Source organism: Bufo bufo, chromosome 6, assembly GCF_905171765.1.
Source record: "Bufo bufo chromosome 6, aBufBuf1.1, whole genome shotgun sequence".
Lineage (NCBI taxonomy): Eukaryota > Metazoa > Chordata > Amphibia > Anura > Bufonidae > Bufo > Bufo bufo.
In genome coordinates this window covers 356,893,973-356,911,982 of record NC_053394.1, presented here as the reverse complement: position 1 = coordinate 356,911,982, position 18,010 = coordinate 356,893,973, and the positions used below count along the sequence as shown (strand labels likewise).

Genomic DNA, 18,010 nt, shown 5'->3' with positions numbered 1-18,010 from the left:
GCTGTCCATGTAACACATTGTTGGGTCAGGTTTGTCAAAGCGAGAGGCGTCACTTCTTATTAGGACATATTGACAGGGCTTGTCCTGCTGGAGTGAGTGTGACCACTTTAAATGTTTTATTTTTGCATATGATATATACCGTAGTCATGAGAAAAACTAAGTACACCATCTTTGAAACCTATGATTTTAACTATCAAGACATAAAAAAAATCTGGTCCTTAGAAGGTCTTAAAGACAACCTTTAGATGAAGCCAAACACACAACAGATTTCACTGTGTCATTATCTATACCACAAAAATGAAGAGAAAATGGAAAAGCCATGTGTGAAGTCCACCCCAGGAACCAGTAGCTTGTAGAACCATCTTTGGCAGAAATAACTTGAAGTAATGGTTTTCTGTATGACTTTATCAGTCTCTCACATTGTTCTGGAGGAATTGTGGGCTATTCTTCTCTATAACGTTGCTTTAGTTCATTGAGGTTTGTGGGAATTCATTTATGCACAGCTCTCACCGTAGCATTTCCATAGTTTTTTCTTTTTCAGCCATTTTGTTGTAGGTTTGCTGGTATGCTTGTGATCATTGTCCCGTTGTATGACCCAGCTTAGGCCAAACTTTAGCTGTTGGACAGATAGCCTCATATTTGACTCTAGAATACTTTGGTATACAGAAGAGTTCATGGTCGGCACAATGACTCCAAGGTGTCTAGGTGCTCTGGCAGCAAAAAAAAGCCCAAATCACCACTCCTCCACCACCGTGCCTGACAGTTGGTATGAGGTGTTTGTGGTGATGCTTTGTTTTTTGCACTGTGCATTATGGCCAAACTTCTCCACTCCACTGGTGTTGACTTTTCAAAGAACATTCAAGATCAAGATTCCACCTTTCATTTTTTACAGCTCCTTAGGAAAATGAAAGGTGGAATCTGATTGGTTGCTATGGGCAACTAAGCCAGTTCTACTTTACACCAGTTTGATAAATCTCCCCCATTATTCCAGAAGTCTTGTGGTTTGTTCAGATGCAACTTTGCAAACTTAGGCCGTGCTGCTATGTTCTTTTTGGACAGAAGAGGCTTAGTCCTGGCAACCCTTCCAAACAAGCCATACTTGATCTGTCTTTTTCCAATTGTACTGCCATGAACTTAAACATTTAACACGCTGAGGACTGTAGAGCCTTAGATGAAGCTCTTGGGTTTTTTGCGATTTCTCTGAGCAGTCCAAGCTCTGACCTTGGGGCTAATTTTTTGCGAAGACTGTCAACTATCTTGAATGTTTTTCACTTGTGCATAACCTTTCTCAATAGATTTGATGGACTTCAGATTGTTTGGAAATTGCCCTATAAACCTTTCCAGATTAATGAGTATCAGGAATTGCTTCTCTAAGGCTAGGTCTACACGACGACATGTGTCGCGTGACAATAAGTCGCTCGACAGATAGGGCACAACTACACTGCAACATTTGTCGCACCAATATCGCACGACAATTTTTATAATGATAGTCTATGGTGTCGCAATGCAACATGCGACATGCTGCGACTGCGACTGCGACAGTTGCAAAAAATCAATTTGAGATGGATTTTTCTGCGACTGTTGCGTCGCAGTGTGTGGCATGTCACATTGCGACACCATAGACTATTATAAAAATTGTTGCGCGACAAAATGTTGAGCGACAAATGTTGCAGTGTAGTTGTGCCCTATCTGTCGCGCGACACATGTCGTCATGTAGACCTAGCCTAAGATCACTGCTGGTGTCTTTCCTCCTTGGCATTGTGTTAACACACATATGAAGGTCATTTGATTAGCTGAGCCTATCTGATACTTACCTTATGAACTCCTATGGAAGCAGTAAGGGTCTACTTAATTATTCACACACAGTTTCTGCATTTTGGCAAAGTTTTTGTTAAATAAATACTAGCACAGTGTAGTTTCTCATGTGCAGTTTCTGATCTGAGGTTATATCTATCTAATTTAAAGACCTTCTAAGGACCACATTTTTTTTTTTTCTGTCCTGATACGTAAATCTATAGAAGTCAAACAGAGTATACCTTGTTTTACTCATGACCGTACATATTGTTGAACGTCCCAATATCAATCGTTTGAGCATTTATCAACAGGGGAATATGAAGAGAAGAAACAAAATGTCTTGCGGCACTCACCGAAGTAGAAACAATATTAATCTTTATTCTTCCTCTTACAGGACACTTGTGAACGGGGTACAGGGGCGGACAGCTGCTTACAGAAGATCGGCGGCTACGGCCGTTTCGCGTGCAATGTCGCGCTTCTTCTGGCAGCTCAAACGTCATAGCGCAAACTTGCGCTTTATAAAGACAACGCCCCGTAGCCGTGACTATGAGTAACAGCTGAGCGCATAAATTAGTGACGTTAAACTCACATACGTGAGAAAAGGTTATACATACATATTCATATCATATGACTATTTATGTAATAATGCTACTAAACATATTCGCGCATTACAATTCCTCATGGGAAAATAATACTGACATGTTCATGCCATGCAATTAATTATGCGATAATAGTACTAATTTGTAATCTCTACTGCCTATTTCACACCAGATATAAACCGCAAATGGGCATAACTATCCAGGAAGGGGTCTTCCTCATAAAGAGTCCACTATCTCACGATAACAGAACTCGACATAAACAAGTTTCGTCACTTTGTTGTAATCATAATTCACACCTCAGAGGAACACGGACATGTCATTCCTATCGTTCAACCCCGCTGCCCCGGTGGCTCCGGTGCATATGATCCACCTTGCCTCCCTCTGCAGGAGCAGCCGGTGTCGATCCCCTCCCCTAGGGATGGGTCGAACCTGTTCCACCCCTACAAAGGAGAGGCAACGCGGATGGCCGCCATGCGCGGCTCTAATATGTTCAATCAGGCGGGGGCATCCCTTGCCCGATCGGATGGAATTGACATGTTCCCGTATTCTCTCAAAGAGTGGACGTATTGTTTTACCAATATAGAACCTCTTACACGGACAAAAAATGACCTACACGACATAGGATGTCCGACGTGTCATGAAATCCCTAACTTGGACACTTTCTGAACGTAACCAATGGCCGCTGGCTGGTGAGGTTCTTCAAGGCAGGGTCCCCCTTAAGCAGATCCCAATTTTTATTTATTACCCGCTTGATGATATCAGCAGCGGGACTATATTTAAATGCAAAGGCAAAAACGGGGTTGTTCAGTGCTCCTATCTTTCTCAACCAGCAATGTGTCCCGATCAAGTGCTGCAGCCCTCCGCAATGCTGCCGAGACTGTTCTCAGAGGGTAACCCCGGTCCAACAATCGGTTCCTGAGTTCATTTGCTTGTCGATAAAATCCGCCATCGGTGTCGTTGATCCTCCGCAGACGGACAAACTTTACCCGGAGGCGAGGAGTCGTGTAGCGAATTCGTGGACTACCTCAACGAGCACACCCGGATGAACATGCGATTCACTCTCAATTTTGGGGGTGGATCGCTGGACTTCCTAGATGTGCACGTTACAGTAGAGGACGGTGTATTACACACCGCGGGCTTTCGCAAGCCCGCGGCGACTAACTCACTGCTCCACCAGACCAGTTTTCACCCGCCATCGGTGAAGGGGGCCGTCCCATACGGACAGTTTGTCCGTCTGCGGAGGATCAACGACACCGATGGCGGATTTTATCGACAGGCAAATGAACTCAGGAACCGATTGTTGGACCGGGGTTACAGCATTGCAGCACTCGATCGGGACACATTGCTGGTTGAGAAAGATAGGAGCACTGAACAACCCCGTTTTGCCTTTGCATTAAAATATAGTCCCGCTGCTGATATCATCAAGCGGGTAATAAATGAAAATTGGGATCTGCTTAAGGGGGACCCTGCCTTGAAGAACCTCACCAGCCAGCGGCCATTGGTTACGTTCAGAAAGTGTCCAACCCTCCTGGTTAGTTATGCCCATTTGCGGTTTATATCTGGTGTGAAATAGGCAGTAGAGATTACAAATTAGTACTATTATCGCATAATTAATTGCATGGCATGAACATGTCAGTATTATTTTCGCATGAGGAATTGTAATGCGCGAATATGTTTAGTAGCATTCTTACCTAAATAGTCATATGGTATGAATATGTATGTATAACCTTTTCTCACGTATGTGATTTTAACGTCACTAAATTATGCGCTCATCTGTTACTCATAGTCACGGCTACGGGGCGTTGTCTTTATAAAGCGCAAGTTTGCACGATGACGTTTGAGCTGCCAGAAGAAGCGTGACATTGCGCGCGAAACGGCCGTAGCCGCCGATCTTCTGTAATCAGCTGTCCGCCCCTGTACCCCGTTCACAAGTATCCTGTAAGAGGAAGAATAAAGATTGATATTGTTTCTACTTCGGTGAGACATTTTGTTTCTTATCTTCATATTGCTTTGGACTTTGTTCTTATACTGTTATTGCTTGCTGAGCACCACATACGAAGATTGATTGCTGTGTTGTGCGCATCGGTCTGAGGGGATTGTCGGGTAGGACACTCGATGAAATAGCAGTGCCACCTTATTCTACTCTCACACAAACATTTATCAACAGGGGTGCACCACCAATGAGGCCAGGTGAGGCGATCGCCTCAGGCAGCACCAGGTAGGGGCAAGAGGGGGGCAGCGGAAGGGCCATGTGCAATGAATGCTTTCATTGTGGTGAGGCCCGTCTCTTTTTGCTATGGGTCCCTATGAATTCTAGCTAGGCCCCTGTTTAGATGCAACTGCCAACTGCTGCTTTCCGTTACGATGCTGTTCACAGCAGAACTTTTTGGTATATGTATAGGACATGCGTGTGCATGGCGCTTTTCATTGTACGATGCATACATTACATACTGCATATACCAAAATTTTATTGCCAAGAGCAGATTGGAAGGGAATTCGATTTCCCTTCTGCTGCCCTGCTTTCTCAGACCAATACTCTTGTATAAATACAAAGGTGGTGATCCTATAACAAGGATAGTGGTTCCTCTGTCCACATAGTTAGGGCTCATGCACACGACCGTGGGTTTTGTCCGCATCCGATCCGTATTTTTTTGCGGGTTAGATGCAGACCCATTTACGTCAATGGAGCTGCAAAAGATGAGGACAGCACGTGTTGTCCATTCCGCAGCCCTGCAAAAAAATGTAACATGTCCTATTCTTGTCTGTTTTATGAACAAGGATAGGACTGTTCCATTATGGGCCGAACGTTCTGTTCCGCGATATCCGTGTTTTGCGGATCCACAATTTGTGGACGGCCGTGTGCATAAGCCCCTAATGCATGATATGCCCTTGTAAATCTATACACTGTGTGCAGAATTATTAGGCAAATGAGTATTTTGACCACATCATCCTCTTTATGCATGTTGTCTTACTCCAAGCTGTATAGGCTGGAAAGCCTACTACCAATTAAGCATATTAGGTGATGTGCATCTCTGTAATGAGAAGGGGTGTGGTCTAATGATATCAACACCCTATATTAGGTGTGCATAATTATTAGGCAACTTCCTTTCCTTTGGCAAAATGGGTCAAAAGAAGGACTTGACAGGCTCAGAAAAGTCAAAAATAGTGAGATATCTTGCAGAGGGATGCAGCACTCTTAAAATTGCAAAGCTTCTGAAGCGTGATCATCGAACAATCAAGCGTTTCATTCAAAATAGTCAACAGGGTCGCAAGAAGCGTGTGGAAAAACCAAGGCGCAAAATAACTGCCCATGAACTGAGAAAAGTCAAGCGTGCAGCTGCCAAGATGCCACTTGCCACCAGTTTGGCCATATTTCAGAGCTGCAACATCACTGGAGTGCCCAAAAGCACAAGGTGTGCAATACTCAGAGACATGGCCAAGGTAAGAAAGGCTGAAAGACGACCACCACTGAACAAGACACACAAGCTGAAACGTCAAGACTGGGCCAAGAAATATCTCAAGACTGATTTTTCTAAGGTTTTATGGACTGATGAAATGAGAGTGAGTCTTGATGGGCCAGATGGATGGGCCCGTGGCTGGATTGGTAAAGGGCAGAGAGCTCCAGTCCGACTCAGACGCCAGCAAGGTGGAGGTGGAGTACTGGTTTGGGCTGGTATCATCAAAGATGAGCTTGTGGGGCCTTTTCGGGTTGAGGATGGAGTCAAGCTCAACTCCCAGTCCTACTGCCAGTTTCTGGAAGACACCTTCTTCAAGCAGTGGTACAGGAAGAAGTCTGCACCCTTCAAGAAAAACATGATTTTCATGCAGGACAATGCTCCATCACACGCGTCCAAGTACTCCACAGCGTGGCTGGCAAGAAAGGGTATAAAAGAACAAAATCTAATGACATGGCCTCCTTGTTCACCTGATCTGAACCCCATTGAGAACCTGTGGTCCATCATCAAATGTGAGATTTGCAAGGAGGGAAAACAGTACACCTCTCTGAACAGTGTCTGGGAGGCTGTGGTTGCTGCTGCACGCAATGTTGATGGTGAACAGATCAAAACACTGACAGGATCCATGGATGGCAGGCTTTTGAGTGTCCTTGCAAAGAAAGGTGGCTATATTGGTCACTGATTTGTTTTTGTTTTGTTTTTGAATGTCAGAAATGTATATTTGTGAATGTTGAGATGTTATATTGGTTTCACTGGTAAAAATAAATAATTGAAATGGGTATATATTTGTTTTTTGTTAAGTTGCCTAATAATTATGCACAGTAATAGTCACCTGCACAAACAGATATCCCCCTAAAATAGCTAAAACTAAAAACAAACTAAAAACTACTTCCAAAAATATTCAGCTTTGATATTAATGAGTTTTTTGGGTTAATTGAGAACATGGTTGTTGTTCAATAATAAAATGAATCCTCAAAAATACAACTTGCCTAATAATTCTGCACTCCCTGTATGGATATAAATATATGTATTAGGGCAGGGATGGCCAACCTGAGGCTCTCCAGCTGTTGCAAAACTACAACTCCCAGCATGCCCAGGCTACCTACAGCTATCAGCCTACAGCAGGGCATGGTGGGAGTTGTAGTTTTACAACAGCTGGAGAGCCTCAGGTTGGCCATGCCTGTATTAGGGAATTGGTCTAATGTAAAAGAATATGAACCTAACCTGAAACTCGGTGATTAGCACAATAATGAGTGGATGTCAGTGACATGCACAGTACTTTGTCGGTGCAGTGATACAGTGGTACTTAAAGGGTTATTTTAATATAATTCTGTTACTTTTGTAATTTACTCTCTGTTACAAAACTGCTCCAGTTGAGAGATATTTACTTTGCTTCATTCTAACGGCGCCCCCTGGTGTTTAATCGGTATAATAATGTGCACATCCACCTACTTAGCTGGAAGAGCATGGTCCCATGTGCTCAGCTACATCCTTGTCTACTGCTAGAAGCTGTGACGGTTACAAGATGAGAGGTGCAGCAGAAAGGACATGCCCTCTGAACTGTGATGGAGGAGAGCTGCATCAGAAAGGATGCACCCCCTGAACTGTGATAGGGAGAAAGCTGCAGCAGAAGGATGTGCCTCGTAAGGTGTGATAGGGAGAAAGCTGCAGCAGAAAGGACTCGCCTACTGCCTTGTGGTAGGGAGAGAGCTGCAGCATCAGAAGGACACTCCCCCCCTGAGCTGTGACAGGGAGAGAGCTGCAGCAGAAGGACACTCCCCCCTGAGCTGTGACAGGGAGAGAGCTGCAGCAGAAGGACACTCCCCCCTGAGCTGTGACAGGGAGAGAGCTGCAGCAGAAGGCACACTTCCTCTGAGCTGCCAGCTTGAAATAAATCCAGCAGATCAATTGGAGCAGTGAATGGGGGGATCTTTGGATCCATGTGTGGTACAGGGCTGGTTCTAGCTTTGGTAGAAACAAATTGTATTGTACTATATCCGGGATGGCCAACCTGCGGCTGTCCAGCTGTTGTAAAACTATAACTCCCAACATCCCCTGCTGTAGGCTGATAGCTAAAGGCAAGTCTGAGCATGCTGGGAGTTGTAGTTTTGCAACAGCTGAAGAGCCTCAGGTTGGCCATCCCTGTACTATATGATGTCTGATTTTCATTTTCTTTACATCAGTCATGGCATAACCCTTTTAAAGGGGACCTGTCAGCTCTTTTGACATCTGTTTTATTAAATAATTGTATTTCCCATAATATAACAATTTCTTAGAACTCTGTTATGTTGTTCCTCTGTTATTCCTCCTAGAACGTTGTGAATACATTTACAGTTGGTAGTTACCAGTCGGAGGTGTGTCCCTACCCACTGTGACACTGTCCAATCAGTGCTAACAGATTGAGAATGCCATTTGACAAGCGGACTGGTAACGCCCAACGGTCAATTTATTCATAAATTTCAGGAGGAATAACAGAGGAACGGAACAATGTACAGTTATATGAAAGGATGCTCTGGAAATGTTATTTCGTCGGGAATATTTAAGTATTTACTAGCCAGGGGAGCTAACAGGCCCTCTTCAAGCTCTTCTTTATATGCCTGTATATAGTTGGGGATTTTTTTTGTACGCTCTTAACAAGCACGTTTTTATTTTGCAGACCAGCGGGTCAGGAGCAGGATTGGCTGCTGCACCAGAAAAGCAAGAATTCCCAAGACTCTATAGAAAAACCTGCCTGGGAACATGCTGGGTATGTCACTTTATCCTTCCCGCCAGGTCTGTTTTACAGATTATCCACGTCAATGGTAAAAGGCTGCAATTATCTGCTCCCATTAAATAAAGCAGGTTTTCTTTGATCAGGCGGAGTCATTTGCATATCAAAAAGGAAATATAAATGAAAACATAAAGCGGGGCCCCTGTTTTAGTTCAATAGTATTCCGCTGATTTACCTTTGGAGATCTGAAGGGAAATGCTGCTTTGAAATGTTTAAAGATTTTCATTTGCCTCAAAGCGCGTGAGACAAGCCTATTACTAACCGTTTAAATGCATATCGCTCCCTACGGCTCCGATACATTTACTGCCTGATTCTTCCATGGATGAACCTGACCCCAGCCGCCATCTCGCCGCTCTTATAAAGATGTAAAGCCTTTAGAGAGAGGAACTCCATTTACTAAATGGATAAAAACATACAAACATCTCCTTTATCTGATATCTGGAGGGGAACGTTCCAAAATGATTGATTCCCCTAGCCCCAGAAAAGGCGACCCCCAGCGATCCTGAGAACGTAGTCCTTTGCGGTAATGGAGTGCACATGTTGGTCCACCTCTATGGGACTGTCAGAGGACTGTATTGGTGAGATAAAGGCAAGCAACCCAGCAACTTGGGTAGACTGGTAAAACTCCAACTTTAAAGGAGTTATCCAAGTTCTATAATGCCCACTCCCCCTTATATGCCCGGGCCCCTCACAGAGGTTGTACTTACCTCGCTCCCCGGCATCCACGTCACTTCTTATACCGGCACGGCCGCCGCTGCATCGCCCCGTCGCGGCTGGATGAAAACATCCAGGGTGTGGGCAGTGATGGGAACGAGCCTCCCTTGCATCGCGGGTGACACTAGGGAGGTTTGTTCCTGTCGTGGCCTGCTATTGGCTAACCACCCCCCCCCCCCCCCCCAATGCCGGATGTTATAATCTGTGCGACGAGGAGATGCAGCGGCGGCTGTACCGGTATGAGAACCCCTTTAATTAAAAAGGGTTAAAGCACATCCTGTGGTGTTTACTACGCGTTTCGGTAGAGATCCTTGTTCATAGCATAAGATAAGACTGTAATATAGGGTTCGGATTGGTCATTGACCCTACAGGGAAATTTGCCAGTGGGCCAATGCCCAGGGGGCCACTTGAACCCTCTTCACAGCCACCAGCCAGGTACATAATGTCTCTGCATAAATTAATGCCAGAAGCATCAGGCACTTATGTACTTTACCACCGGCAGCAGGTGTCCTCCTGAACTGATACAGTTAAATACTGCAGCAGGGGAGGCAGTATTATGTGCTGCACTGTGGTATTTGGCTCTGCAGGGGTGGTATTTTGTGCAGTAATACAGTATTGCTCTCCCTGCCTACGTGTGTTGCCCGCCTTCTGTCAATTTGAACCTACCTACAACATTGGGGGCCACTTTTAGGTTTTTTTCCAGAGCCACTTTAAGTTCCCAGTCCGCCCCTGCTGTAATAAGAAACCATTTAAAAGTGTGAAAGGTCCCCGGATTTGTTGTATCCCCCCCCCCCCCCCACATGGTAAGGGCTCATGCACACAAACAATTTTTTTGTATGCGGAACCATTCACTTCAATGGAAACAGAAATGACTCCGTGTGCATTCTGTTTCCGTATGTCCGTTCTGCAAAAAAAGATAGAACATGTCCTATTCTTGTCCGTTTTGCAGACAAGGTTACGCATTGTTACAATGGATCTGCAATATGGATGTCGCGCGGACGTCATGCGTGTTTTACGGACCTCAAAATACATACGGTCGTGTGTATGAGTCCTAAGTGTACAGTAATGCTGGGTTTACACATCCTGATTTTCGGCCCCATTATCGGGAATGAACGCTAGTGTGATCGCTTGTTTCTGATAATCTATCTGTGTGAATTTGCCACAGATTATCCAATGAATGAGCAAAATGCAGTGCGTGGAACACTGATTTATAGGATAGCCGCCTGACATCTGGTGGCATCAGAGACGGAGCTTGCTAAGAGCTCATTTGCATCCCTTCTTCCCAGAATTCCAAAGAAGCACTAGGCAATCTCCATAAGGACATATACTACCCCCCAAATGCAGTAGCCATGTAAATGCAGCTCTTAACCTCCAGGCAATTACCAGGAAGGAATGGTCACATCCCAATAATTACCTACTCAGACGAGTTGTATGTATCCAGGATAACTCTTTAGCTACTGGGTGGAAACCTATAAGATAAGACGTATATCACTAATATTGGCAGATACAGTCAGGTCCATAAATATTGGGACATCGACACAATTCTAATGTTTGGCTCTATACACCACCACAATGGATTTGAAATGAAACAAACAAGATGTGCTTTAACTGCAGACTGTCAGCTTTAATTTGAGGGTATTTACATCCAAATCAGGTGAACGGTGCAGGAATTACAACAGTTTGCATATGTGCCTCCAACTTGTTAAGGGACCAGAAGTAATGGGACAATTGGCTTCTCAGCTGTTCCATGGCCAGGTGTGTGTTATTCCCTCATTATCCCAATTACAATGAGCAGATAAAAGGTCCAGAGTTCATTTCCAGTGTGCTATTTGCATTTGGAATCTGTTGCTGTCAACTCTCAAGATGAGATCCAAAGAGCTGTCACTATCAGTGAAGCAAGCCATCATTAGGCTGAAAAAACAAAACAAACCCATCAGAGAGATAGCAAAAACATTAGGCATGGCCAAAACAACTGTTTGGAACATTCTTAAAAAGAAGAAACGCACCGGTGAGGTCAGCAACACCAAAAGACCCGGAAGACCACGGAAAACAACTGTGGTGGATGACCGAAGAATTCTTTCCCTGGTGAAGAAAACACCCTTCACAACAGTTGGCCAGATCAAGAACACTCTCCAGGAGGAAGGTGTATGTGTGTCAAAGTCAATAATCAAGAGAAGACTTCACCACAAGATGTAAACCATTGGTAACCCTTAAAAACAGGAAGCTCAGATTAGAGTTTGCCAAATGACATCTAGAAAAGCCTTCACAGTTCTGGAACAACATCCTATGGACAGATGAGACCAAGATCAACTTGTACCAGAGTGATGGGAAGAGAAGAGTATGGAGAAGGAAAGGAACTGCTCATGATCCTAAGCATACCACCTCATCAGTGAAGCATGGTGGTGGTAGTGTCATGGCGTGGGCATGTATGGCTACCAATGGAACTGCTTCTCTTGTATTTATTGATGATGTGACTGCTGACAAAAGCAGCAGGATGAATTCTGAAGTGTTTCGGGTAATATTATCTGCTCATATTAAGCCAAATGCTTCAGAACTCATTGGACAGCGCTTCACAGTGCAGATGGACAATGACCCAAAGCATACTGCAAAAGCAACCAAAGAGTTTTTCAAAGGAAAGAAGTGGAATGTTCTGCAATGGCCAAGTCAATCCCCTGACCTGAATACGATTGAGCATGCATTTCACTTGCTGAAGACAAAACTGAAGGGAAAATGCCCCAAGAACAAGCAGGAACTGAAGACAGTTGCAGTAGAGGCCTGGCAGAGCATCACCAGGGATGAAACCCAGCATCTGGTGATGTCTATGCGTTCCAGACTTCAGGCTGTAATTGACTGCAAAGGATTTTCAACCAAGTATTAAAAAGTGAAAGTTTGATTTATCATTATTATTCTGTGCCATTACTTTTGGTCCCTTAACAAGTGGGAGGCACATATGCAAACTGTTGTAATTCCTACACCGTTCACCTGATCTGGATGTATTTGAATACCCTCAAATTAAAGCTGACAGTCTGCAGTTAAAGCACATCTTGTTCGTTTCATTTCAAATCTATTGTGGTGGTCTATAGAGCCAAAAATGTTAGAATTGTGTCAATGTCCCAATATTTATGGACCTGACTGTAACATCTTGTGTAGCATTCAAACCATTAGGGGCTCTTGTATTCAATATTACTGACTCACTTTTACAAACAATAACAAACTAAGGAGTTAAAGAAGCGGGAATTTTTTTTCTTTCACTATATAGTTCAGGCTTGGTCATTATTAAAGGGGTTATCCAACCCCTGTAATGTCCCACCTAATGCCCAGGTCCCTCATGTAGGTTATACTTACCCTGCATCGCTCCTGACGCATCTGCAGTGTAAAGGTAGCCATGACTGCTCAGTGACACAGTGCTGCTGTCCACTTACACTGCAGTGTCTCCATGTTTTCCTATGTGATGCAGCTTGGTCCTGTCTGCCCTCCCTGCCCTGTCAGCTCTTACTACTGGAGGCAGGGTGTGAAGCTACATCTCCTAGAACTACACTGGAGAGTCAGCACACACAGATAGTACAGGCTGGAAGTGTGAGTCAGGAGGTTTACATAACTGCAGTTAATCACTGTATACACTCACCTGCTATATATCTGCACTCCTGGTCCTTTAGATAGGGGAGACATTATATCTTCAACAGAGTACAGGAATATACAGCGGAACATCGAGGGAGGGCAGGTCCCCGAGAGATTGGTGGCGATGTCATCCTGTAGTTCTACACATTAGCGCAAGCTAGTCAAAGTGCAGAGGGCGCGGCAGTTGCAGAGAGAGAAGAGCCTTTAGGTGTAATGACAACGCCCCTGTTGCTCCTAGAGGCTCATTTGCATATAATAAAACATCATTTTTCTCAGCAATGCGGGCACATATAAACATGGGACCAACACAGATGTCTTCAGCTGCCGAGCGCACAAGTAACAGGTCAGCCAGTGTCATAGGTACAAATCTCCTGACAGGTGCCCTATAAACTTGGTATTTTAACATAGAAACATAGAAACATAGAATGTGTCGGCAGATAAGAACCATTTGGCCCATCTAGTCTGCCCAATATACTGAATACTATGGATAGCCCCCGGCCCTATCTTATATGAAGGATGGCCTTATGCCTATCCCATGCATGCTTAAACCCCTTCACTGTATTTGCAGATACCACTTCTGCAGGAAGGCTATTCCATGCATCCACTACTCTCTCAGTAAAGTAATACTTCCTTATATTACTTTTAAACCTTTGCCCCTCTAATTTAAAACTGTGTCCTCTTGTGGTAGTTTTTCTTCTTTTAAATATGCTCTCTTCCTTTACCGAGTTGATTCTCTTTATGTATTTAAAAGTTTCTATCATATCCCCTCTGTCTCTTCTTTCTTCCAAGCTATACATATTAAGGTCCTTTAACCTTTCCTGGTAAGTTTTATCCTGCAATCCATGTACTAGTTTAGTAGCTCTTCTCTGAACTCTCTCTAGAGTATCTATATCCTTCTGGAGATATGGCCTTCAGTACTGCACACAATACTCCAAGTGAGGTCTCACCAGTGTTCTGTACAGCGGCATAAGCACTTCACTCTTTCTACTGCTTATACCTCTCCCTATACATCCAAGCATTCTGCTGGCATTTCGTGCTGCTCTATTACATTGTCTTCCCACCTTTAAGTCTTCTGAAATAATTACTCCTAAATCCCTTTCCTCAGATACTGAGGTCAGGACTGTGTCAAATATTCTATATTCTGCCCTTCAGTTTTTACGCCCCAGGTGCATTATCTTGCACTTATCCACATTAAATTTCAGTTTCCAGAGTTCTGACCATTCTTCTAGTTTTCCTAAATCCTTTTCCATTTGGCGTTTCCCTCCAGGAACATCAACCCTGTTACATATCTTTGTGTCATCAGCAAAAAGACAAACCTTACCAGCGAGGCCTTTTGCAATATCACTTATGAAGATATTAAACAAAATCGGTCCCAGTACAGATCCCTGTGGAACCCCACTGGTAACATTACCTTGTTTTGAATGTTCTCCATTGACTACAACCCTCTGTTGTCTGTCACTCAGCCACTGCCTAATCCACTCAACAATATGGGAGTCCATGCTCAATGACTGCAGTTTATTGATAAGTCTTCTATGTCGGACAGTGTCAAAAGCCTTATTAAAATCTAGATATGCGATGTCTACTGCACCTCCACCGTCTATTATTTTATTCACCCAGTCAAAAAAATCTATAAGATTTGTTTGACATGATCTCCCTGAAGTAAACCCATGTTGTTTTTCATCTTGCAATCCATGGGATTTTAGATGTTCCACAATCCTATCCTTTAATAGGGTTTCCATTAATTTGCCTACTATTGATGTCAGACTCACTGGTCTATAGTTGCTCGATTCCTCCCTACTACCTTTCTTGTGAATGGGCACGACATTTGCCAATTTCCAATCTTCCGGGACGACTCCTGTTACTAATGATTGGTTAAATAAATCTGTTAACGGTTTTGCCAGCTCACCACTAAGCTCTTTTAATAATTTTGGGTGTATCTCATCAGGCCCCTGTGACTTATCTGTCTTCACCTTAGACAGCAAACTTAGAACATCTTCCTCTGTAAAGATACATGCATCAAACGATTTAATAGTCATTCTTTCTAGTGGAGGTCCTTCTCCTTTTTCTTTTGTAAAAACTGAACAGAAGTATTCATTAAGGCAGTCGGCTAGCCCTTTATTCTCTTCTACATACCTTCCGTCCTTTGTTTTTAATTTAGTTATTCCTTGTTTTAATTTCCTTTTTTCATTTATATATCTGAAGAATGTTTTATCCCCTTTTTTCATAGACTGAGCTAGTTTTTCTTCTGCCTGCGCTTTAGAAGTTCTTATAACTTGCTTGGCCTCTCTCTGCCTAATCTTGTAGATTTCCTTATCTTCATTGCTCTGGGTTTTTTTATAATTACAAAATGCTAGCTTTTTATTTTTAATGATTTGGGCCACTTCTGCTGAGTACCACAGTGGTCTCCTCCTTTTTTTGCTTTTACTGACAAGTCTAATGCAATTTTCTGTTGCCTTCAATAATGCACCTTTTAAGTAGTCCCATTTCTCCTGGACTCCATGTAATCCGTTCCAGTCTGATAAGGACTCATTTATGTCAGATAACAGGCGTCGTTCCACTAGAGAACAAAAAAAGGAATGGCGCACCATAGGGTAATACCGTAGAGAGTATATAAATAAAAAGGTAACTCCACTGGGGAGGCTCACCTGATAGAGTTGTGCTAGTTTAGGCACAACTCTAATGTAGACGTATAGCAAAGTGCCATGAACTCCTCACAACGGATGGTGTGCAGCCCGGGATGAATTACTTCTGTTCAGGGATGCCTGGAATCCCGCAGAAAGCCAGTAGTTCAATTGAAAGAAAAGGTATCCCACGGCGCAAAAACCACCCAGTAGTTGGAGTGATAAGGTTATTAATTTATTTCGGCAAGTGGTACAACGCGTTTCGGGGTTTAACCCCTTCTTCAGGTACAATTAGCTTGCATACATACAGATAGAATTGCATACATATAAATACAATGTAAAAAACCGCCAAAAACACACAAGGGGCGGGGTAGGGGTGGGTTTATGACTAATTTCATTTTTGAAAAGTCTGTTTTTCTAAAATCTAAAACTTTTGTTTTTGTGTGGTGGGACTCTTTCACAGTTCTTATATTAAACCACACTGACTGGTGATCACTAGATCCCAAGGTTTCGCCTACAATGACATCATATACCGAATCCCCGTTTGTGAATACCAAATCCAAAATGGCCTCCCTCCGGGTTGGCTCCTCAACCACTTGTTGTAGAGATAACCCCAGTAGGGAATTTAGAATATCTGTACTCCTGGTAGAACTTGCTATTTTGGTTTTCCAGTTTATATCTGGAAGATTGAAATCTCCCATAATGATAACTTCTCCTTTCATTGTCATTTTAGCTATTTCTTCAACTAGTAGATCATCTAGTTCTTTAACTTGACCAGGTGGTCTAAATATCACACCTACACGAGTTACTGCATGGTTAGCAAACTGCAACGTAACCCAAACTGACTCTATGTTGGCCTCACCAACTTGTATTAGGTTAGATTTAATGCTATCTTTCACATACAGGGCCACTCCTCCTCCTTTCTTGCCTTCTCTGTCTCTTCTGTATAAAGAGTACCCTGGTATGGTTATGTCCCAGTCATTTCTTTTATTAAACCATGTCTCCGTAACAGCCACTAAATCTACATTCTCAGATGCCATTATTGACCCAAGTTCATTGATTTTTTTACCTAAACTGCGAGCATTTGTAGACAGGACTCTGAGCTTATCATTTCTTAACCTCTGTGCTTCTGACCTGTTCTGGCATTGTTTCGGGGGGCAATTGGACTCTTTTATTTTCACTCTTTTGCCCCCCCCCTTCCTAGTTTAAATACTCTTTCGCAAATTCTTGGAGTTGTTCACTAAGTACATTTGTTCCTGTTGCTGAATTGCTTGCTTTTATCTATTGGATTATCTGGAGTCAGGATGTCATCTGAACACGGCATCTTGGCTGAGGACTTACTTACAGCAGACGGGCGAGCTGACGTCTTCTATTATCCACTTTTTAAGTCAGTCCCATGGACATGCTCACCACAGCTCCATTCAGGCACCCTGCATTCTCAGGACCTTTTGGGGGGAGGAGTCCCATTGGTCAGACCCCCAGCGATCCGACATTTATGGCAAGGCTTAGGAACCTCCGGCACTCCAGCTGTTGTGAAACTATATCTCTCACCATGCACACTCGCTCGACCCTCCATGGAACTCACAGAGAAGTGAATGAAGCACGATGGGAGTTTCTGCACAATTGACGTTCCGCAGCTTGCTGACCCGTGACCTATGGTGTGCACAGCTGATAGATACTTTATGTAGGGTAACCCCTTTCAGCTTTCAATTGACGGTCTGATTCATACGTGACGTAAAAGTATGCCACAAAATCTGCACTTAAATTCACCTCAAAATTTTCTGGTGTGAAGTTGCAGATTTTGTGGCGTGTTTGCTACGGATTTGTGATGTGGAATTTCAAGATGAAATTCTGCAGCCAAAATTCTCATCACATGAAAATGTCAAAACTATCTAGAGGCCATTTTCAGTGGGACCAGTCGACGCTCTAATGCAGGCATCCTCAAACTGCGACCCTCCAGCTGTTGTAAAACTACAACTCCCACAATGCCCTGCTGTAGGCTGATACCTGTAGGCTGTTCGGGTATGCTGGGAGTTGTAGTTTTGCAACAGCTGGATGGCCGCAGTTTGAGAATGCCTGCTTAATGGGTATGGGGGCGTCCCGACTCTCCTCTACGGATGATGAAGGTTCAAGAGACTAGAATTTTTTGTTCGTTTTGTTCTCCGTATTTATGGACAATATTGCAGATCCATAGTCGGCATGCGCTCAGATGACATTGTGCAGAGGTACGGGATTATTTGGGAATAATTTGTTACAATGTATCAGTGCAGGAAAATCCTGAACGAAACACATAAGCAACACAGATCTGTGTCCTGGTGTCCAGGTTGATTATTTTACCTGCACGGATACATTGTAGCAGATGAGGGCCGGACAGTTATTTAGTCTCTGAATGTGGTATGTTTCCATTCATTGGCAGCCAGGAGAGTATTAGATTGCTAT

General features: G+C 43.6%; 1 protein-coding gene across 2 annotated transcripts in view; it reads left to right on the top strand.

The window, feature by feature from the left end:
• The window catches only part of ST6GALNAC2 (ST6 N-acetylgalactosaminide alpha-2,6-sialyltransferase 2), a 91,078-nt gene that overhangs the window by 17,685 nt on the left and 55,383 nt on the right, over positions 1-18,010 (top strand). For both annotated transcript variants that reach the window (XM_040435872.1, XM_040435871.1), the window contains exon 2: positions 8,505-8,594. In XM_040435872.1, coding sequence (XP_040291806.1) covers positions 8,505-8,594 — 90 coding nt within the window. The remainder of the gene's footprint in view (positions 1-8,504; positions 8,595-18,010) is intronic.